The 24,144-nt window shown below is 35.7% G+C and overlaps 2 protein-coding genes across 2 annotated transcripts in view; both read left to right on the top strand.

Moving 5' to 3' along the window:
* Nucleotides 1-7,936, top strand: part of LOC102803904 (integrator complex subunit 1-like) — a 65,284-nt gene extending 57,348 nt beyond the window's left edge. The window contains exons 43-47 of the mRNA XM_085502143.1: nucleotides 920-1,155; nucleotides 2,477-2,547; nucleotides 3,362-3,453; nucleotides 3,621-3,730; nucleotides 7,728-7,936. Of these exons, the coding sequence (XP_085358269.1) occupies nucleotides 920-1,155; nucleotides 2,477-2,547; nucleotides 3,362-3,453; nucleotides 3,621-3,730; nucleotides 7,728-7,852 (634 nt within the window). The 3' untranslated portion in view covers nucleotides 7,853-7,936. The remainder of the gene's footprint in view (nucleotides 1-919; nucleotides 1,156-2,476; nucleotides 2,548-3,361; nucleotides 3,454-3,620; nucleotides 3,731-7,727) is intronic.
* Nucleotides 7,937-12,618: 4,682 nt separating this feature from the next.
* On the top strand, nucleotides 12,619-22,448 carry LOC146739265 (uncharacterized). The gene is made up of 7 exons (XM_085502677.1): nucleotides 12,619-12,743; nucleotides 14,248-14,742; nucleotides 16,290-16,359; nucleotides 17,446-17,495; nucleotides 20,645-20,667; nucleotides 21,919-22,197; nucleotides 22,377-22,448. Exons 2-7 carry the CDS (start codon nucleotides 14,283-14,285, stop codon nucleotides 22,446-22,448), a joined length of 954 nt encoding a protein of 317 aa, XP_085358803.1. The 5' UTR covers nucleotides 12,619-12,743; nucleotides 14,248-14,282.
* Nucleotides 22,449-24,144: the final 1,696 nt, after the last annotated feature.

Here is a 24,144-nt window from a genome sequence, read left to right on the forward strand (position 1 = left end):
GAACATTTCAAGAGTATGGTGACTGAGATCTGTAAAAAACGATGATTCCCAAATTAATAGCATTTACGTGTTTATCATTTATGCGCTTGCACATATTGCATGACCTGAGGTCAACAAACTGGAAGGTAATACAGATTTTGAACATTCCAAAGGCACAGAGTCGCAGTACATCGAACATCAATGTTTCCAACTCGCAACATACTAATTCCCCTCAAAACTGCTATCAACTAACTTGTAAAAGCCTCTGAAAATTTGCACACTATCTTGCCCTAGCAAGAAAAAAGATGATGCAAATTATATAGTGTGATATTTTCGTATTTTTTTGCAGGTATTTTGGGAGTTGAAATATTATGTCACGGTCATATTTACTCAGTGAAATACACGCATACCCATCTCTATTTTGCTCCATTTCTCCAAAATATCATCTTTTTCAACTGTAAATCTACGTTTCTCTTAAATAGTAATAACAAAATAAATATTAAAACAAAAAGAATAAATCGATTGTACAATTGTTGTTTATGTCTTAACACTGTCATGTTAAATCTTGTGAGTGTTTGAGATATCAAAATTTATTCAAATTGACTTATCAGGTCTGTACCTATACAGCAAGTTTCATTAAAATCACTTGAGTGATTCTGGAGGCTAAAAATTGGCTAATTTATGTAAATAAAGTAATTACGCTTGGATTTCAACCAGAAACTAAATCGGTATGCACATATTATATGTACCATGTTTGATTGAAATACAATGATTGTTTTTTGAGATATCAATGGAACAAGCACAAGCACACAGACAGAGACAGACAGACAGACAGACTCACTCATATTAATAATATTTTGTGCATATGAAAGTTTGTGATTGCCCTAATTTTATATAAAAATAATAATATTATTTTCATATTTGTGATATTTGTTTCCAGTGACCTGTGTAATTGTTATCCGGATTCTTCCATTTTAAAGACATTGATTGCAAGTACGGCATTGCCAAGTAGGAAACAAGAAACACAGATTCCTGCTACAGACGGTGAGATATCCCATAATATCAAGGACTACTCAACCAGTGACAACTTTACCTCCTCAACAATGGGTGCTGAATGGACACACAAGGATCTATTGCCTCTCATTAGAAAACTAAGTAAAGAACAAAGTGTGGAAGGTTTGTATTAATGCTTAGCGTATCCACCCAGCACCAGAAAAATTCTCCTGTGGTCATACTGCCCATCGGTTTTCAAAATTGTGAATATGGTGTCTAGTATATATGTCAGTCCCGTGTACTTTCTTGTCCTCAGTGTTCGTCAAAAATCACAGCATTGTCACAGTCGGTGTGTAGTAAATAAGTATCAGTTCAGTGCAACAATGGTCAGACGAATGACATCATGATGAGTGTTGATGTAAAGCACTTACATTGTACGTACCTGAAGTGCATTTCAAATAGAAGTGCCCATAAAAACGAAATTGTTTTACTAATACAGCAAATACAATATATATTCATGCTAAATTGTTAGTTCTCAAGTTCAGATACTGCTTCTTGTTTCAATGACAATATCTATCTATGATAAATGTTGAGTTGGTGAAATAAAAATTAACAAATAATGAAAACAGACTTACATCTTGCTGTGCATTCGTTTTGTGATCAAATTCCAGATGGCCAATTTAGTGTGAAAAATTCATCAAATCAAGCGTTTATGTCTTTGCAGAACCATATCTTGGTTGCATGTGTATAGGAAGATTTGTTTGTTCAGACTTGCTACATACATTTGACATTATAAGATGTGCATCACTTTGTATTGCAGATAAAATTAAAAAAGGCCAACCTGTGGCCATTTTGTATTAATGAAGCAGTTTTAGAGCCAATATCTCTGACATTTCTTGACTAATCATGTCACACATACCCCAGTACACAATTCAATTCTAGATTATTTCCGAGCCTAAAAATCAAGCATTTTAATCATTCTGGAACCGAATCTCAGTTGTATAGGCAAATGTTGTTCAAACTTGATGCATGTCATTTTGTTTTTAGTTTGAATTCAAAATGAAGCTTGTCTACCATTGTGAATCTGGATCAAATCAGCCTTATCACATAAGTTATACATCAGTTTGATTTAAAATGGCTGACAGGATCTACATCATGTCAATGACTTGTTCGATGATAATACCTGAAAGCATTGTTTTATTATGTTGAATTGTACCTGTGCTTATATAACTGTGAGCTTTCAACAGATTTGGCTAACTATATAATCAAACAAAAACACTGACTATTTAGAATATGTACTGCATTTCCATTATAGAAGTACATACTGTATTTGTTCCATTCATTGCATTGTATACTGGATCTTAAAAATATCATTTATTATGACTATTGACACGCCTTCTGTGACATTTACATATTAGGCATGTCTACTTATAGAAAAAATAAAGTAATTATGATCCTTATTTCAAAAACTAACATTTATTAATTAAGTTAATTTTTTTATTAGTCATGATGGAAGGTCTACATGAGCTGGATGATATTTCCAAACGAAAAGTTCATATTTTGCAGCACTTTGTGGTAAGTTGGTGAATGATTGATACAAGACAATAGTTGCAATTTGATTTTTCTCTCAATTCCCCTAAAAATCTTTCCTGAAACACAGTGAATGCTCATATTTTTGGTTGACCATTCCTTATAATATTAAATATTTATTTACATTTAATTGAAATGAGGCTGAGAAAATGAGGCATATGTTTTCAATATATTCTTTACTTCTCAATCTAATTATGTGGTTTTAATTCTTTTTTGTTTTAAAATTAAAAATACCACAACAAAATACAATTTCAATATTTAACATTTATTGATTTATGGTTTTGAATATATGCATACAAGTTTGAACATCAGACAAACATTTCCCAATTCTTCCATCCTGGCGCACATCAACATGCTACATTGCACACAAAAATGTGTGAGGTGCAAGTTTCAAGCGACGATGAGAAGAAAAACCTTTTTTTTTTTAGCCTTGTGTATCTGTGTATCCATTTTGCTCTACACCTCTGTCAGGAAATGCTTGTAATTTGTAACAGACATGGTTTCTAAATTCATGGCAAGTAAGCATAATTTTGGTCAGTGTTAAAAGGGCAATCTACTGAGTGTCACATGACACTGTTTGAACCAATGAAAGAATAGTATGAGTGTGTGTTGTGTTATAAATTATTTTTGGCAGTACTTACTGAAAAGTCTATGCAATAAAAACATCATTTGCACCATCAAATAAAATCTGGGATTCATTAAATTATATGTGAGACGTTCAATGCATGGTTTGGTGTAACCCTCCCAAATATATGCCATCCCTCTAGTGACAAAACATACATTTTTTATTTCCTTGCAGACTGATATAATGCGCATAATGATTGAAAAAAGTGATCAATGTTGTAACAAAGCATACACACTTGCAATGAGACATATCAGACATAAACCCAGGTAGGACACTATCCTTGGTCTGCTGATCATCGTCCATTATTGCAGTACAGTCTTCTGTTGCCCATCAATTATGATTTAAAATTTATCTGCTGCCTGCCATCCATGATTTGAAGCAGTCTTTTGCAAATTTGTCCAGAAATTTGACCAGCGATTTGTTTTAATTCCAGTTCTGCAACAGAATTTTTGCCTGCATTCATGAAATGTCTTGACAGTCATGATCATACTATTGTTAATACTGCCTTGAGAAATCTGCCAGAATTTGCACTCCTATGCCAAGGTGAGTCTAGTGAGTCTGCCCATCTATGCCAATGTGAGTCTAGTGAGTCTGCCCATCTATGCCAATGTGAGTCTAGTGAGTCTGCCCATCTATGCCAAGGTGATTCTAGTGAGTCTGCCCATCTATGCCAATGTGAGTCTAGTGAATCTGCCCGTCTATGCCAATGTGAGTCTAGTGAGTCTGCCCATCTATGCCAATGTGAGTCTAGTGAATTTGCCCATCTATGCCAAGGTGAGTCTAGTGAGTCTGCCCATCTATGCCAAGGTGAGTCTAGTGAGTCTGCCCATCTATGCCAAGGTGAGTCTAGTGAGTCTGCCCATCAATGCCAATGTGAGTCTAGTGAATCTGCCCATCTATGCCAATGTGAGTCTAGTGAGTCTGCCCGTCAATGCCAATGTAAGTCTAGTGAGTCTGCCCATCAATGCCAATGTGAGTCTAGTGAGTCTGCCCATCTATGCCAATGTAAGTCTAGTGAGTCTGCCCATCTATGCCAATGTGAGTCTAGTGAATCTGCCCATCTATGCCAATGTGAGTCTAGTGAGTCTGCCCATCTATGCCAATGTAAGTCTAGTGAGTCTGCCCATCTATGCCAATGTGAGTCTAGTGAATCTGCCTGTCTATGCCAAGGTGAGTCTAGTGAGTCTGCCCGTCAATGCCAATGTGAGTCTAGTGAGTCTGCCCATCTATGCCAATGTGAGTCTAGTGAGTCTGCCCGTCAATGTGAGTCTAGTGAGTCTGCCCATCTATGCCAATGTGAGTCTAGTGAATCTGCCCATCTATGCCAACGTGAGTCTAGTGAGTCTGCCCATCTATGCCAATGTGAGTCTAGTGAGTCTGCCCGTCAATGTGAGTCTAGTGAGTCTGCACGTCAATGCCAAGGTGAGTCTAGTGAGTCTGCCCGTCAATGCCAATGTGAGTCTAGTGAGTCTGCCCGTCAATGCCAATGTGAGTCTAGTGAGTCTGCACATCAATGCCAATGTGAGTCTAGTGAGTCTGCCCGTCAATGCCAATGTGAGTCTAGTGAGTCTGCCCATCTATGTCAATGTGAGTCTAGTGAATCATCTATATCAATGTGAGTCTAGTGAGTCTGCCCGTCAATGCCAATGTGAGTCTAGTGAGTCTGCCCGTCAATGCCAATGTGAGTCTAGTTAGTCTGCCCGTCAATGCCAATGTGAGTCTAGTGAGTCTGCCCGTCAATGCCAATGTGAGTCTAGTGAATCTGCCCATCTATGCCAATGTGAGTCTAGTGAGTCTGCCCATCTATGCCAATGTGAGTCTAGTGAATCTGCCCATCTATGCCAATGTGAGTCTAGTGAGTCTGCACATCTATGCCAATGTGAGTCTAGTGAGTCTGCCCATTAATGCCAATGTGAGTCTAGTGAGTCTGCCCGTCAATGCCAATGTGAGTCTAGTGAGTCTGCCCGTCAATGCCAATGTGAGTCTAGTGAGTCTGCCCGTCAATGCCAATGTGAGTCTAGTGAGTCTGCCCGTCAATGCCAATGTGAGTCTAGTGAGTCTGCCCGTCAATGCCAATGTGAGTCTAGTGAGTCTGCCCATTAATGCCAATGTGAGTCTAGTGTGTCTGCCCGTCAATGCCAATGTGAGTCTAGTGAGTCTGCCCATTAATGCCAATGTGAGTCTAGTGAGTCTGCCCGTCAATGCCAATGTGAGTCTAGTGAGTCTGCCCATTAATGCCAATGTGAGTCTAGTGAGTCTGCCCGTCAATGCCAATGTGAGTTTAGTGAGTCTGCACATCAATGCCAATGTGAGTCTAGTGAGTCTGCCCATCTATGCCAATGTGAGTCTAGTGAGTCTGCCCGTCAATGCCAATGTGAGTCTAGTGAGTCTGCCCGTCAATGCCAATGTGAGTCTAGTGAGTCTGCACATCAATGCCAATGTGAGTCGAGTCTAGTGAGTCTGCACATCAATGCCAATGTGAGTCGAGTCTAGTGAGTCTGCCCGTCAATGCCAATGTGAGTCTAGTGAGTCTGCCCGTCAATGCCAATGTGAGTCTAGTGAGTCTGCCCGTCAATGCCAATGTGAGTCTAGTGAGTCTGCCCGTCTATGTCAATGTGAGTCTAGTGAGTCTGCCCATCTATGTCAATGTGAGTCTAGTGAATCATCTATATCAATGTGAGTCTAGTGAGTCTGCCCGTCAATGCCAATGTGAGTCTAGTGAGTCTGCCCGTCTATGTCAATGTGAGTCTAGTGAGTCTGCCCATCTATGTCAATGTGAGTCTAGTGAATCATCTATATCAATGTGAGTCTAGTGAGTCTGCACATGAATGCCAATGTGAGTCTAGTGAGTCTGCCCATTAATGCCAATGTGAGTCTAGTGAGTCTGCCCATCTATGCCAATGTGAGTCTAGTGAGTCTGCCCGTCAATGCCAATGTGAGTCTAGTGAGTCTGCCCGTCAATGCCAATGTGAGTCTCGTGAGTCTGCACATCAATGCCAATGTGAGTCGAGTCTAGTGAGTCTGCCCGTCAATGCCAATGTGAGTCTAGTGAGTCTGCCCGTCAATGCCAATGTGAGTCTAGTGAGTCTGCCCGTCAATGCCAATGTGAGTCTAGTGAGTCTGCCCGTCAATGCCAATGTGAGTCTAGTGAATCTGCCCATCTATGCCAATGTGAGTATAGTGAGTCTGCCCATCTATGTAAATGTGAGTCTAGTGTATCTGCCCATCAATGCCAATGTGAGTCTAGTGAGTCTACCAGCTATGCCAATGTGAGTCTAGTGAATCTGCCATCTATTCCAATGTGAGTCTAGTGAATCTGCCCATCTATGCCAATGTGAATATAGTGAGTCTGCCATCTATTCCAATGTGAGTCTAGTGAATCTGCCCATCTATGCCAATGTGAGTATAGTGAGTCTGCCTATCTATGCCAATGTGAGTCTAGTGAATCTGCCCATCTATGCCAATGTGAGTCTAGTGAGTCTGCCCATCAATGGCAATGTGAGTCTAGTGAGTCTGCACATTAATGCCAATGTGAGTCTAGTGAGTCTGCACATCAATGCCAATGTGAGTCTAGTGAGTCTGCCCATCAATGGCAATGTGAGTCTAGTGAGTCTGCCCGTCAATGCCAATGTGAGTCTAGTGAGTCTGCACATCAATGCCAATGTGAGTCCAGTGAGTCTGCCCGTCAATGCCAATGTGAGTCTAGTGAGTCTGCACATCAATGCCAATGTGAGTCTAGTGAGTCTGCCCATCTATGTCAATGTGAGTCTAGTGAGTCTGCCCATCTATGCCAATGTGAATATAGTGAGTCTGCCATCTATGCCAATGTGAGTCTAGTGAATCATCTATGTCAATGTGAGTCTCGTGAGTCTGCCCGTCAATGCTAATGTGAGTCTAGTGAGTCTGCACATCAATGCCAATGTGAGTCTAGTGAGTCTGCCCATCTATGTCAATGTGAGTCTAGTGAGTCTGCCCATCTATGCCAATGTGAATATAGTGAGTCTGCCATCTATGCCAATGTGAGTCTAGTGAGTCTGCCCATCTGTGCCAATGTGAGTCTAGTGAGTCAGCCATCTATTCCAATGTGAGTCTAGTGAATCTGCCCATCTTTGCCAATGTGAGTCTAGTGAATCTGCCCATCTATGTCAATGTGAATATAGTGAGTCTGCCATCTATTCCAATGTGAGTCTAGTGAGTCTGCCCATCTTTGCCAATGTGAGTCTAGTGAATTTGCCCATCTATGTCAATGTGAGTCTAGTGAGTCTGCCCATCTATGCCAATGTGAATATAGTGAGTCTGCCATCTATTCCAATGTGAGTCTAGTGAGTGCCATCTATTCCAATGTGAGTCTAGTGAGTGCCATCTATTCCAATGTGAGTCTAGTGAGTGCCATCTATTCCAACGTGAGTCGATTATACACAGGAACATAGATTACCATGTATTAAAAGCAAAGTTTGTGTTGAGCCAATGTGTTAATTGTCCTAGTAACTATTTTAATTCTTCTATTTTAATTAGTTTTTCTAATATTCTAATATTACAGAGCATGCCGGAGTGGTTCTACAAAAAGCATTTTCAGTGGGAGTAAATACAAGTATTGACACAGCTCCAATTGTTGCAGAGACATTACAACTTTTAAACATGGAATCTGTAACAGTTGCATCATGATAATTGAAACGCCTAGCTATATATTTTATTTTGTACATTACATGTAGTTTAATAGTTTATTCAATAAATCATCAATGAAACCCATCAGCTGATTTCATACGAAGTTTTACAATTCTATATTGTCATGGTTGACTAACTGATTAAAAATAAGTTTAATTTATTTGTCTCTCAACCTAAACCCATGGTTTCTACAAGTTAAATCTTATTGAGTTTGGGAAAATTTGATGAACTTTTTAAAGACTATGTTTGTGAATACAAGACTTATTTAGAAAGTTTAAATATGATTCTTTATAAGATGAACAATAAATCACTTATAGCACACAGTGTTTCCAAGAAGTGTTTGTGAGAATAGTATTGTTATATTCACTGAATCTACTGACCTGGATTTCACAGGGTTCTAGTTGAGCTGAACTAAAATTTCAAATTGTACCAAATAAACACCCATAACACCCCTGTGAACTTGGTTCTTTGATATATAATGGGTATGCGACATAAGCAATAAGTACACGCTACACGAGTAAGGTTTAAACAATGCACTTTATTCGACACACAAAATGGGTGGGCAGGAGATGCCTGACCCGATACAAAGGGTAGTGGGGTAAACATTGTATTATTACATAAGAAATATAACACTAGAAAACTAATAATTTAGTAATAATATTATGATATTTCCACTTGGGTGAGGAGTGGGCAAGAAATGCCAGACAAGGGGTAGTGGATTACCGTACATTATTACAAGGAAATGCCTAAATCGGAAATGTAGATAATTGCATAATTGTCTCAGCATGGATGCATAAAACTATGAAACAAACGTACATAACAGACAAGAACGAATGCAAATAATACTGGTGATTGGACACGATCCTTCCTAAAGTTTCTTCAAACTAGATGTACGAGTCTTTGCATGATGTCAGTATATTTCCCAGCAAGTTTCAACTAACTTTGGCGACGACGGTAATTTTAGAATGCAGTCAGAAGCACTGTCATTGTAGAACATACGCTGCACACTCTGTCGAACATGATACCAATCAATTACAGTGAGTATCTGTGCAATATTGGTAACTTGTAGAAGGAGAGTGTCCGGGTGGATGACCTTGCACCACAATACACATCAGTAGCCAGCCACATAAAGAGACTGGCGAGTTACTGGTGAGTTTATATTTTTCTGAACATAGTCTTTGTAAAAGTTCCACTGATGTCTAAAGAATCTCTTGATTGAATCACTTGATTGACATGAAACTTGGCACACATTTAATATATATTTAATTAGTTAAATTGCATAATAATTATCAATTTTAGCATGTTCGATGTGTGTCTTTGCGTCTGTTTGCACAAATGCATTGATACTTGGCACATGATAACTTTTTGTGTAAATCAATATCCAATAACAGCCGCTGTTTAATATGTGCATATTAATTAGCTAATTTGCATACTAATTCAATATTTTCAGTTTGCTCTAATGGGGTGAAGCTTGAAACATGCTTAACACTTGTACATTTAATGATAATTTGTTCAGTTTAATTAGCTACTTAACATATTAATCAACTGTATCGTAAAAAGTACTTGCATACTTTTTATGTAGATCAATATCTAATGATATTTTGAAATTAAATTTAATTAATGTATATTGATTAGCTAATTAGCTTATTAATTAACTTTTTGACTCTCGTGTGCGAAGCACAAAAAAAGGGAGTCTTTACAGTTAGTGTGTCTGTATGTGTGTGTGTGTGTGTGTGTGTGTGTGTGTCCGTCTGTTCCACTGATATCTCAAGAACCATACATCAGTTTTTGATGAAACTTGGTGAATAGATGCTCTGGGCCAATGCGCAGATTTGATGAGGTTTTGGTAAAAATCCATGCATATTAATTACCTAATTTGCATGATAATCAGCTGATTTTTAACTGTTCCATGACTGTTCCACTGATATCTAAAGCACCACTCATTGGATTTTGATGAAACTTGGCACACAGATGCTCCAAACTAATGCACAGATTTGATTAGTTTTGGGTAAAAATCTGTGCAATATTAATTACCTAATTTGCATAATGATTAATCAATTTTCGGCTTTTCCACTGATATCTCAAGTACTAATCATCACATTTCAATGAAACTTGGTACATAGATGTAATAGGACACTGCACAAACCTGATAGTTTTTAGGGTAATATCAGTAGATATTAATTACTTAATTAGCATAATTAATTAATTTTCAGCTTTTGATATTTCTGTAGTAATTGTCACATTTCAGTGAAACTTGGTACATAGATGTCATAGGACACTGCACAGACCTGATAGTTTTTAGGGTACTAGTATATCAGTATATATTAATTAGCTAATTTGCATAATTAATTAATTTTCAGCTTTTGATATTTCAAGTAGTAATCATCACATTTCAATGACACTTGGTACATAGATGTCATAGGACACTGCACAGACCTGATAGTTTTTAGGGTAATACGAGTACAAATTAATTACCTAATTAGCATAATTAATTAATTTTCAGCTTTTGATATTTCTGTAGTAATTGTCACATTTCAGTGAAACTTGGTACATAGATGTCATAGGACACTGCACAAACCTGATAGTTTTTAAGGTAATATCAGTATATATTAATTAGCTAATTTGCATAATTAATTAATTTTCAGCTTTTGATATTTCAAGTAGTAATCATCACATTTCAATGACACTTGGTACATAGATGTCATAGGACACTGCACAGACCTGATAGTTTTTAGGGTAATACGAGTACATATTAATTACCTAATTAGCATAATTAATTAATTTTCAGCTTTTGATATTTCAAGTAGTAATCATCACATTTCAATGAAATTTGGTACATAGATGTCATAGGACACTGCACAGACTTGATAGTTTTTACGGTAATATCAGTATATATTAATTAGCTAATTTGCATAATTAATTAATTTTCAACTTTTGATATTTCAAGTAGTAATCATCACATTTCAATGACACTTGGTACATATATGTCATAAGACACTGCACAGACCTGATAGTTTTTAGGGTAATATGAGTACATATTAATTACCTAATTTGCATAATTAATTAATTTCAGCTTTTGATATTTCAAGTAGTAATCATTACATTTCAATGAAATTTGGTACATAGATGTCATAGGACACTGCACAGACCTGATAGTTTTTACGGTAATATCAGTATATATTAATTAGCTAATTTGCATAATTAATTAATTTTCAGCTTTTGATATTTCAAGTAGTAATCATCATATTTCAATGAGACTTGCTACATAGATCTTCTAGGATTATGCAGAGACCTGATTAGTTTTAATTGGATATTAATTACCTAATTTGCATAATGTTCCACTGATATATAAAGAACCACAAATTGGATTTTAATGAAACTTTTAAAGAATACTCATCATCACATTTCAATGAATCTAGAACTATGCAGCGACACAATTAGTTTTTGGTAAATATTTATCACCTAATTAACATAATTAATTAACACTGATATCTCAATTACTGATCATCACATTTGAATAAAATTTGGTACATAAATGCTCTAGGACAATAGACAGGCCTGATTAATTTTGGGTTAAAAATTTTTCATATTAATTCTCCAGTTAGCATAATAATTCATAATGTTTTTGTTCTGTTCTGTTCATATTAGTTACCTGATTTACATAATTAGTTTTCAGCTTTTCCATCAATATCTCATGTACAAGTAATTTTGAATTAATTTTTAATGTGTCTTCAATACTCTCAGCACACGGGATTTCTTTCTAAGCTTTCTTTGATTCTAAAATGGTTTGAACGTTGGTAGATGTATATATACAATATGTTTAGTGGAATGTCTTTTCCTAGGTAATTTTTACTTACTAATTATTTAATTTGCATACAAATTAACTAATTCTAGTATGCTTCGTTACAGTTTGCTCAAAATGGAGGCAAAATGGATTGATTTGTGTGCATTTCAATGAGCTAATTTGTATAATTAAAGGGCGGTGGTCCTCGAGCCGCCTCCTGTTTGATATGGGACTCATAGCGAGGTATACAACAAGTGTAAACTACTGGTATATTTACATGAAATTCGAAGACGCGCTGCATGGTTTTATTGTGCCCTTTGTATATCTTTATAACAGTTAGCTCAAATGGATTGAAATTTTGTACATTGTTGCTGTTTGTGTTGATCGATTTGTAATGGCTTCTAATTTAAGCCGAAAGGTCATCACCTGCGCAAGCGCGGGAATTGAGTCCCAAGCGACGATAACAACACACGCTAAAAACGAAAAAGGCTCATGGATAGACTCTTGTTTGTAAACAATGACAGGCTATGGCCATCTGACGCATGCACTTTAATCTGGGCAAAATAACTAATTTGCGTAATTAATTGGTCTAAAGTTTACTTAAATCACAGTCCCTCAACGTTGAGGGACTGTGGATTATGTAATCGTAAACTTTCTGAAGAAGACAATACATCTACTGGTTAAGAAATAACATGACGGTTTTTCTTAGAAGTTCAGATACATGTATTAATGACAGCCAGAATATATATACTAGTATAAAGCATTTTACATTGTTGAAAGGCATATCTCTTGTGTTTTCAAGATACCCCCCCCCCTCGTAGCAGAAAAAGACCGATCCCTTGTGAAGTATTGCGCCTCGACCGCCGGGAAATGGAGAGCTGAATAACGTTTATTTGATCTTAGTTTGGTCCCCTGCCCCAATTTCAACGCTGAGGGCGGTTAAGAAAATTTTCTTAACCGCCCTCAGCGTTGAAATTGGGGCAGGGGACCAGACGAATTTTATCTCTGCATGGAGCTACAAAAGCCCATGGACTGCGTACTAGAAATATTGCTGCAAGTTTTCCTGTAGACATGTATCTGATTAATTTTGTACGGAGAATGTAACAGGTTTGGGGTCTTTTTAATAGTGCTCGTTTGGTTCGTTTCTGGACAAACCCTTAATGTCTGCGGGAATGTCTGTCTCCCTATTTTGAGATTCTCATACCGATACGTACAACTCCGATCTTTTGCACATCAACCATGGATCTCCATGCATCAACATTGAAATTGACATCACACTGCCCAAAATTGCAATTAGGGTGACTCAAAGCACAGTCCCTCAACGAGGGACTGTGCTCAAAGGCAATGGAACGAAAATGAATTGGGACGAATCGACTTGTGGGACAAATGTGTTCGGACGAATGACTGTTGATTCGGGTCGCTCGCGTCCTGTTCGATATGCGACTCGTTCCCAAAGACTGAGCTACGTCACGATTCCCCTACCGTTGCTAGGACCAATCACAAACAAGAATAGACAATTAATTTTCGGATTAACACCTTTGCCCCCCCCCCCCCCCCCTCGCGCTAACAAACTTTCCCCCACGCTAACGAAATAATCTTTTGTCTTCTACTGACTTCCTGTTCCGGTCCGTCTCAAAATACATTGTGTTTACATGAAATTCGATGCATGTATTAAAAGTTGTGAAGTTTATTCCAGGATGTGATTAACACTGGGATTAACATAGGATAATATCTCACAGACTTTGGAAATATAAGATTTTTCTAAAACAATTTTTTTTTTTTTTCTAAAACCCATGATATTGTGCACTACTATTTTAGGATTAGCTGGCTGCTATTAAAATTTATTACTACCGGTATTTATAGAAAACAAGAGAACAACTTTGTGATAGTGATATTATTGCCTAAAAATAAAAGATTCATATACTTTGTCTCACATAAGCATGAATGTTTTTATATAAAATATTTATAAATTTCAAATAAATTTCAAATAATATTTGAAAACAACTTGACCAATCACAATGCCTTAGAAGATGAATTATTGTGAATTGCTTATGATTAATCAGTGAAACCTTTAAAAACTCATGGGATATGGCTTCTGTAACCAATAAAAGCTTCTTAGTAGTATGAGAATCTTCCGAAGAAAAAGTTTTTATTCCACATCAGTCAGAGTTTAAATTTGATGCAAAGGTGTACTGTGAATCACTGGATTTTAATTTCACTATTGTTTCTGATATATGTAAGTAAAATTTGCTAAATTGAAACCAGTTGAAAATGTAAAATACACTGTACCAATAGAACTCATTCAAATAACCTACTTCGCATTCTATGACTCTATTCACAGATTTTTTAATGACACTGACACTAAAACCTGGATGGCAACTATGACTTTTAATAAATATTTTATAAATTCCCATTACTAATTCTAATGCCTATATTACAGCAAGGCTCAGAAGAATTGAGGCAACCAATTTGCAAACTTGCTAGTGAATTGGCTAACTGCTTGAGTTTTGACTATATAAACATGAGAGGTGTCATCCAAGCTTCGACTGATACAGTTATTTTTAACCAAATTTAATATTTATATATATCATTATGTGTTTCCATTTTCCAGGGCACACAACTGAATAATTTTAAAAAGCTGGTAAAATGACTGAACATGATGAACATTATGTTCGAGACTTCTTTATTACTGGAGACCCTGCCGATGAAATTTCACAATTGATTGAGGAAATCGCAACATGTATAGAGAAAGATTTTAAAGTTAAAGGAGCTTTTGAAGAACGTGATTTTCTTGCTGGCTCGATAATAGATCAGAGAAATTATTTTATTAACTATTGCAAGCGGACCATTGTTGTGTTTGGTGAGCATAGCGAATGGACAAACTACGCTGCTCGAATAGCCATACATCGAATGTATAAGGAGAAACGTAATGATCGCCTTATCATTGTTGTACAAAACCAACAAGCAAACGTCCCAGATTTTCTGAGAGATGTCCACAGATTAAACTTTGAAGAACCTGATTTTTATGACAAGTTGTATAAAAATATCAAAGGTATTAGTCTGCCTTCACAGCAAAACCGGAATGAATCACCAAGAGAAACATCAGGTGAGGACAATTTGTTCATTCAATGACATTTAACTTTGCAGCTATACCCTTGCCGTATAAAATTACACTTTTAAACAGTTTTCAAAACATTTTTTCATACAAACAGAAAGTTGATTGTTAGATTACAAGAGTTAATTATTGCATTAAGGCCCCCACATGCATGTTGGTATCAATCAAGTTGATTTAATAGGTCCTAATCATTGGTTGATAAAGAAATACATATTTTTGCTAGATACCCAATATTTAAAATTTGGTTGCTCATAGAATATTTTGTTTTTTTAGAACAAATCTGTATTCTTGAAAAATCATTGAGGATAATATATACCGGTAATAGTCTGAATTAGTGTGGTTAAGAATTGAATGATGAAAACAATTTTGTTATTAATTCTGGATTGGACCATATTGTTTTGTTGTTATTGATTCTGGATTGGACCATATTGTTTTGCACATTTAATGCTTCAATAAATGACACAAGACACAAGGTTTTGGCAAAAGTGGAAGGGGGAGTGAATTGTGGACGCAGACGTCGTGGCGAACAGCTCCATGATGCGACTCGCCTGTGAATTGCATCATGACGCTGAGCGCGTGGTACCTGGTTGCAACCTTCCACCAGCAGAGACTGTACAGGCGGGCGTCATGGCTGGCGTCCCCCTAGCGGGAGCCTGCAGATAGACTCACAACCCCAGGGGAATGGACAGCGTGGGTACCTGTGTAAAGTCTGCTTGGTCTGTGGTGGAAACCCCCTTTCCTGTTTATTGCTAAGGTTGTTCATGAACAGATAAACATGAGTTACACTTGAGTGAGATCGATAATGGTATAGAAAGTGGTTATATAGAGCCCTTTGCATGAATGGGTGGGTGGGAGGTCTGCTGAGACGATGTGTATCGTACGGTGCGGCAAAACGAACTGATGCTTGAAGAGGATGCGAGCACAGATAAGCAAATGAACAGTCTGGTGTTAATTAATGTAAATCCGACTGAAGGACGAAATGTGAGCAAATATTGCATGAAGTACAATGTGGCATGGGAGGTGTCAAAATATGAAAGGGGGATGCCAGCTTGGTCAATGCATGTCATAATTGAGCATTAACACAGATTATAAATTATATTCATATTCATAATCATACTAGTACTTTAAAGTACATGTACTGCATTACTAATTTGCATATTTATTACATAGTTGTTTGTGCATAAATGTCTAATTATTCCAAACTGCACAATCTAAACATTAAACGCTATAATTGGAGTGTCAAAATGTTACAAATGCCAAGAAAGCTCAATATTACAAGAGATTTTTTATCTTTTTCTTCTATGAGAGATAGGCAGAGAGAGCCATTGCCAATAATAAACCATAAATTGCATTCATTATATACTAAATCATTAAAATCTTAATTTATAAAAACAATTCTGTAATTAACAAAAGCGTATAATAGAACAAATAGTGTCACCAATTTTTAAAAATCTAGTAACATTTTAAACAAAATATGATTTTGAGGCAAATTTAATTCAGTGTAGCTTTACATAGAGTCTCTTCACTTTTGTTTGCAGACAATGCAAATCCAGAACCAATAGTTACACAACCTGAAGCAGATGAAAATACACCTCTTATAACGTACCGGTAAGTCTTATGATTATTCTTACATGTGCTGCTAATAATTATCACAATAGAATAATCTTGGATAATATCTACTTGTTTTGTGAGTGACTGTTATTGTGAGTTAAAGGGCGGCAGTCGTCGCACCGCGTCCTGTTCGATATGGGACTCATAGCGACGTATACAACGTGTGTAAAATACATTGTTTATTTACATGAAATTCAAACACTCGCTGCGCGACAACCACCGCGCTTTAAAGAACACAAATTACTTACAGTATAACCTGTTGCTTATTTCACTGATGATTTTTTGGAGTGTCTACTAATTACAGTATACTGTAAATGTATTCATTATTCACAAAATTTTAATCACGCTATTTTCACAAATAAGAACAATCTGCTTACGTAAATTCACATAAACATGTCAAATTACAATAGAACACATTGTTTCACTTGCAAATTTGTGGACTTAAAACACATTATTGAAAATAAATAGTTTTATGGTATATTTTATGAAATTGCATCTTGTTTTTGCTGATATTCCAATCTAATAAGGTATTGATATGAAGGTACAATAAAGTCAAAATAAATGGATATAATAATATTAGTCAAAAAACAATTATAAAATTATAATTACAATGTGTCTAATACTTATTTTGTAGCCATGAATCAGGTAACAGATACATCGTTTTTAATTCTCTCCTCTGTTTTGTTTAGTTTTCTTTTAAATTATTTTCTTCCCTTATATTTCAATATGGTTATAATATCTGATTCTTTTTAATTGTATTATGCTGAAAATTAATGATGATCAGTGATTTGTTTTTTTAGTTATTTACAGATAATTTTAAAACAATAAGTATTTATATATATGCACAGTTTATTTTTGTGATTTGATCCCCCATTTTCTTGGAATTTAATTTTTAATTTTTTAAATATTGTTTTTACTGTTTCTGTCTGCAGATTGTGTCTTTATTTATATCATAAATATTGAAGGTAAATGATATGAAGTAGATGTGTTATGTAGTTAACCCCTACACCATAAACAAAATGGTAACTCAGTATATCAATGTTCAATATTTAGTCTAATTATTATTTAATGTTACTTCTGTAGTGGCACTGCAGATGTACCAGATGGAACACAACAGAATTCGGGACAAACAGGTTAGCATAAATTTAATATATTAGTGATGGAAAGTTTGCAGTTATGACCACTCTAGGAAGTTATGAGTTATACCCAATCACATTTGGACTGAGAAAAATGCTGATGTGGGTAAACATTTGGTTATATCTATATTCAGCATGAACATTTCATAAATACGCTCATTAGGTGAGTGAAAATAGAAATTGTACCAACATTCTAATTATGTGAATCACAACATTGTTACTGATTGGAAGATTTCATTGTTCTATTGGAAATGCTTGGACATTAAAAATTTACTTGTGTAAAAATTATTATTATGTTACTCAAAACAATTTAAGGAACACCTGAGTTTTTACATCAAATACGTTTTGACCATGTTAAACGATGTCATGTAATATTGCCACAATGGCAGTTTTTAATCTGCCACACTTGTCTAAATTCTTTCTTAACCCAGTAGATGAGAATAGGTGCGCCCTCAATTTCACAGTTACGTATTCTATCAGGGAAAAATCAGGTGAAAAAATGGAACATTGCTCATCACACACCTGCTCTAATTTATATGCTTCGAAGAATCTTGATTTTTTTTCCTGTACATAATGCATCCTTGTGATTACATCTGCCAATTATGGTAATCAGAATACACTCACTAATGGCGTTGTCGCAGCTTTTGCAAGCATGTCTCCACGTCAATATTTAACAATTGAAGAGAGAGCCAGGGCCATAGGCTGGTTGAATGAGCACGTTTCCTTGCGAGAAGCTGCAAGAAGGCTAAATGTGAGCGCATCTGTTATTCACAGACTATCCCAGCGCTTCAGAGAAACCCATACAGTACATGGCAGAACCAGGTCAGGTCGCCCACCTGTCCCAACATCTGCTGAGGACCGCTACCTCCTTATCTCAGCCCTTCATAACCGAGCTGTAACTGCCAATTCCTTACGTCGGACCCTCAGAGCAGCAACTCATACTAACGTGAGTGACCAGACTGTGCGGAACTGTCTAAGAGCCAGAAATGTCATGCCTAGACACCAGGCTGTTAGGCCAGTCCTTCTCCCACGCCACAGAACTGCTTGTTTAGACTAGGCTCGACAGCACATTCATTCGACACGTCAACAGTGGTGTTCTGTCATCTTCACAGATGAGTCAAGATTCACTTTGCAGAACAATGATGGTCATATTCTTGTCTATAGACGCCCTGGTGAATGCTTCACTGATGCCACCATCAGACAGCACAACCAGTTTGGTGGTGGCATCATGGTATGGGTTTAGCTAACACCAAAAGACCCCTCTCCATGTTATTGATGGCAACTTAACTGGATTACGTTACAGAGACAAGATACTGCGACCTATTGTCAGTTGCCTTGTCTACAGAAGATTGGAGCTGTAGCAGTCCTACAGGATGATAATGCCAGACCACACCACACATGTGTTGTCACAGATTTTCTATGCCAACACAACATCAACAGAATAGATTGACCTGCTTATTCACCTGACATGGCACCAATTAAACATTTGTGGGATCAACTTGGTCTTCGTGTTATGGACAATCATCCCCTACCAGTGGATTGTTATCAGCTAGCTCAATGGCTGATCCAGGAGTGGCAAGCAATTCCACAACGTTCACGGCAGAGATTAGTGACATCCATGAGGCGACATTAATGTTGCATGTGTTACTTCAAAAGGTGGTCACACCCAGTATTGAAATGTTCCATGAACTGGGATTTTCATTTTCAACCCTTCCCTCTTTCATAACTCATGTAACGAAATGTGTAATGATTACATGCATTCTTTATCATCTGTTTCATTGTGCAGATGTTTCACGTCAATTATGTGACCAAATGGGTTTATCTGAAATAAAGGATCTTGCTGTAACTGAGAATATTCAAGTGTTCCTTAAATTGTTTTGATTAGTATATATCTTGTATCTTATAAGACTATGGGAAGTGTGCCCTCACATTCCATGATAAAACTTTGATTAGACCTATAAGGTATATAATAAAACCTTTATGGACTGGATATCGCTTTTGCTGCCCTCGATCGTATGGCTTACACGTCCTTGCAAGCTAGGATGCTTTCGTCGCACAACCTCAGGTTGTAAAAGCTGTAAAATATTGGAACAAATGAAAATAGCTTCCGATACTTGTTTTCTAAATCTGATATAATTGTAAGTTTCCTAATGAGATATCCTCTATATATAAATTGGTGTAGAATAGGGGTGCTTAGTTATCTCTTGAAAATATGAAATCACTAAATAAAATAATATACTGTGGAATACTTTATTTTTGCTGGAATTAATTTTCGCTGAAAAGGCTTTCTGGGCATTTTGCCTGGAATTTATTTTCACTGATTTTTGATGAGATTAATGTGAAATATCGGAAAAAAAGTATATTCGCTGGATTTTATTTTCACGGAATCATCCCTTCAGCGAAAATAGCGAAAATAAATTCCAAGCGAAAATAAAGTATTCTACAGTATACCAAATGATTACTCACTGAATAATGTTCGCACTATTCAAAACTATGGTAGGAATTAAATTATTGCCATAAAAAATAATAGAACTTAACTTTATATGTCCAATACTTTCTTTGTGTACAATTCAAGATAGTGGAAATACCATAACATGCATCTTACGCATAAAACAAAGTTGCTCCTGAAATTTCAGGTTCAGAAGCAGTTTGCTCCAATTTTCTAAATGGCTAGCAGAATTTTTTCATGGCCGAAAAGTTAAATTGCTAAGCTGATAGCATGAAGCAATTAATAATTAGTGTTAATGTAATTAAGATTGTTTTGATCTGCGTATTAAGCTAGAAGATCTTTTGATGTAGTCAAAATCAGATAATAATTTATCACACTTGATCCACTGCCATCTCAAGAATGATGAAGATGAATTAAGATGAATTTAAAATCCATAATTTATGGAACACTTTAAGATCCAATTATTTTTGGTATAAATTAAATTCATACATAACTAGCTGTATTTGCATAATAATTAAACATACTTAATCTGCTGCTATATCTCCACAAAATTCTGTCAACTAATTCAGCGTTAAGATTCAAATTGTCATTCAAATTAAACAATTGTATAATTATACAATTTATCCTATATGACACACACAAATATATTGTTTTGTTGTACATAGAATAATCAAAATCTATATTCTTTTTGTAACAGATACAAACAGGAAACGTCATGAGGTAAGTCAGGTGACCATGTATGGTCATATGACCTTATTTATATAATTTTGATTGGACAACTTATATGACCGAAATATCAAGCCTCATATATGGTCATGACTTTATTAAAAAATTATAATTGTTGTATGTACCGTACTGGACCGTGTTAGTGCTCAGTGTCCCCCTCAGAAAAGAGTGCAAATGACAATTATAATTTACCATGTGACAGATTGAGGGGGATATTACGTCTTTGAGGAAAAATAAAATTTCAAAATTAGTTACGTCGTCATTGACTTTTACAATATTAGAAGCTCATGTACCGTACTTAAATGTAGATAATGGTCAAAATAAGACGCATGTCAATAATGTGCTTTATATAGTAAAAGCAGTATTCTTTATTTTGTACTTCATGCCTCCAATACCCTCAGCACACAAGAGTTGTTTGTTTCTTTCTTTTTTAAAAATATTTTTAGGGTATACATATTTTTACTCCAGTGTTTGAATAGCACACAATCGGAATCTTTGTGGTTGCTGTGTGTGTACATGCTTGTACATATGTGTATATATGTCTCTTCCACTAATATTTCAAGGATGGATTTTAATGAAACTTAATTAGTACACATAATATTGTAATGTGTGCAAGCCTAATTAGATTTCTGCTAAATTTCTAAATCAATTTCTAACTTTCCCACTGATAGCTCGATTCCAACTAAAGATTCACATACATGTCAATGTTTTATAAGATCCACTAAACAGATTAACATGATATACTCCTCAGACCACAAACCATAGATGTACAATATTTTTTTTTCCATTTTGTTGTAATTTTTCTATTTACACTAAAGTATACTATAAATTATTTGTTTTCAACTGAAATATTTATTACCGGTAACTCAATTAGTGATTTCCATCTTACTGATGGAATGGATGGATGTACCTGTCTCATTTTGATTTGAACAATCAACTGATTTCAAATGAAAGTCATTGTATATAGAAATAAAAGTGTCTTTACTGACATTAGTGTAGTATTATAAACTTCAATTATGGGGATCACATTGCTTTCACATTGTGGATCTCAAAGAGCAAATGCTGTTTGTTTAATAGGCTAGTTTAAATTTTTTTAATGAATTTTGAATATTTCTTATATCTGTTTTTTTCTGACAATACCCTCAAGCACATAGGAGTTCTTTGTAAGCTTTTGTTTTAAATTAATTGGAGCTTTTTAAATTTAATCTTACTCAGTACATGTATTTATTTGGAATTCATTCACAGGTTACAATTGTACTCAAACTGTTATATGGATTTACAGTATTCTTGACAATTGTTGTGCTCGTCTATCTCGTTGTGTGTTATTTGGATCATTGTACAAAAGAAGAATGGTCACCAGCGTTGGTCATCAGTGTTATATCCTTGATATTTAGCCTGTTAATAATGTTTATGGTCATTGTCAAGTTTTCAAAAACGTCAGATCAAAGTAGATGGTCAATCTCAGTAATTGCTACCCTTGTAGTTGGTCTATTGACTTCAAATGGAGTACTCCTTGGATTACTGGTAAGATATTTACATCCTTAAACTCTAAAATATATTTAGGTGTAGAGAGGCTTGGTACAAGAGGGCACCATCCATTCAGGGTGAAATGTTTCGGAGTCAGTCCTTCGTGTGTAACCTGTGGTTACTGGTACTTTCAACAGTTTGCTGGACTCAAAAACATGTTTCTATTATTTTTTCAGCTCGTAGCAATGGTCAGTCATTTTAGAACTACAATGTCAGCTATTGGAATTCATTTTGGCACAGTTTATTAAAAAGACAAGTTTTTCATTGCTCAATATTGAATATTAATTTATGTAAGAGAGATGCAAATTGAGGTCAGATGTAATTTTATTGCGTAATTTGCATACCACAAATTTTTGACAATTTGCTTAATAAATTGTTTATCTTAATAAGAAAAATGGAAATGAAATTTACAGTTTGTCATAAACATCATTATTATACATTTGTCACCGTAACGCCATAAGTTGCAGCATGCCGTAATTTTGCGGTATTTTACAGGGTATTTTCATCCTACCATATTAGGAAATGCAAATTCCAAATATGCTGCGCGTCGGTTGATACTCCAGCTGTGTACTGTCTTCATGCATACTTTGAGGTATCCTCGTAATAACCTTAAATAACTACCATTAATTGTTAGGTACCGGGTATTTATTTATATAACAATTAGGTTACTTAACACAATACCCTTGTCAGGTCATTACAGTTTACATGACATTGTGTCCCTGTTGTTCAAACAAATGCATATCACTGTATTCATTCAACTTAATACCCAGGGTACTCAGCCCTCAAAAACATGTTCTTTAGGAGTGGGCGCTTGGTCGAGCACTCCTCTTGCAAAAAATTAGAAAATGGGAATTTTCATTCATCCTGTGGCAAATTAGGGAATCTTTTTTTGGGAAAATGAAATTTTGAAAATTGTGTCGTCGTTTATTTCCACTTCTACAATGATAAAACAGTTTTATTACACTAGTATTTATATACAATCGAATTTTACAGTGTAAAAATTATTAATGTCTGGGAAAAAACATTCAAAATCTTCATTATTATTTTCATTGTTGAATGTTTTGATCATACGCAAACTTTTGTTGTTATTGTGTTCTTTATAGAACTTTGATTATAAAATAAAGGTATGCAATGAAAAAATTAAATTAATACAATAAATTAAAGTAAATGTACTGGTAGTACTCATTTCAAGTTCTCTCGAATATTAAAATAATTATGGAAGTAATTAGCAATTTGAAGAACTCTTTATTTCTTTGTCAGAAAGTTTTGGGAGCTAGCATAAAATTTTTGAGGTCACTTTTCTTTCTTTCTTATGAAGGCCGCATTTAAGAAAGTGCTCTTCATTTTGTATTTCATTTAATTGACAAATCTGACATTTTCTTTTTATCAAGTATCAATATGCAAAGTCACTTCATAATATATTTTTATGATCGTGCATTTTTTCTCTGAAATACCTTGTTACATGAACTCAGAGAACTAAAGCCAGTCACAAAAGTCACAGTTGTAATGGCAGTACTTCGTTGGTCCAATATATTATCTCATGATTGTTCAACCCTCACTAACATGTATTGTCTTCAATGATGTATATTGACAGCATCATATCCCTAATATATTTTTTAACAACCCTTCCTGAATTGCCTGAAGAGTTAGCAATGTAGGCAGGATTCTGGTAGTCCAAGGGGTGCACACATACTGACACTGACTCACTCAGTATGTAAACTTGTGAGGTTTTGCAGGATTATACACAACTTATTTGCTTCGTTCTCTGAATAGAATTGCACCTTGATCCATAGACAACTCGCACACATCCAAATATTAGCAGAATGCTATATTAGTCTTCATTATATCAGATCCTATATCAAAGCCACATCATGCAATCAGTAACAATGCTTGGAGCACACTACAAGCTGAATTAATGGCAATTACTGGAGACATGTTCAACAT

The sequence above is a fragment of the Saccoglossus kowalevskii genome, chromosome 8 (assembly GCF_978046115.1).
Source record: "Saccoglossus kowalevskii chromosome 8, keSacKowa6.1, whole genome shotgun sequence".
Taxonomy (NCBI): Eukaryota; Metazoa; Hemichordata; class Enteropneusta; family Harrimaniidae; genus Saccoglossus; species Saccoglossus kowalevskii.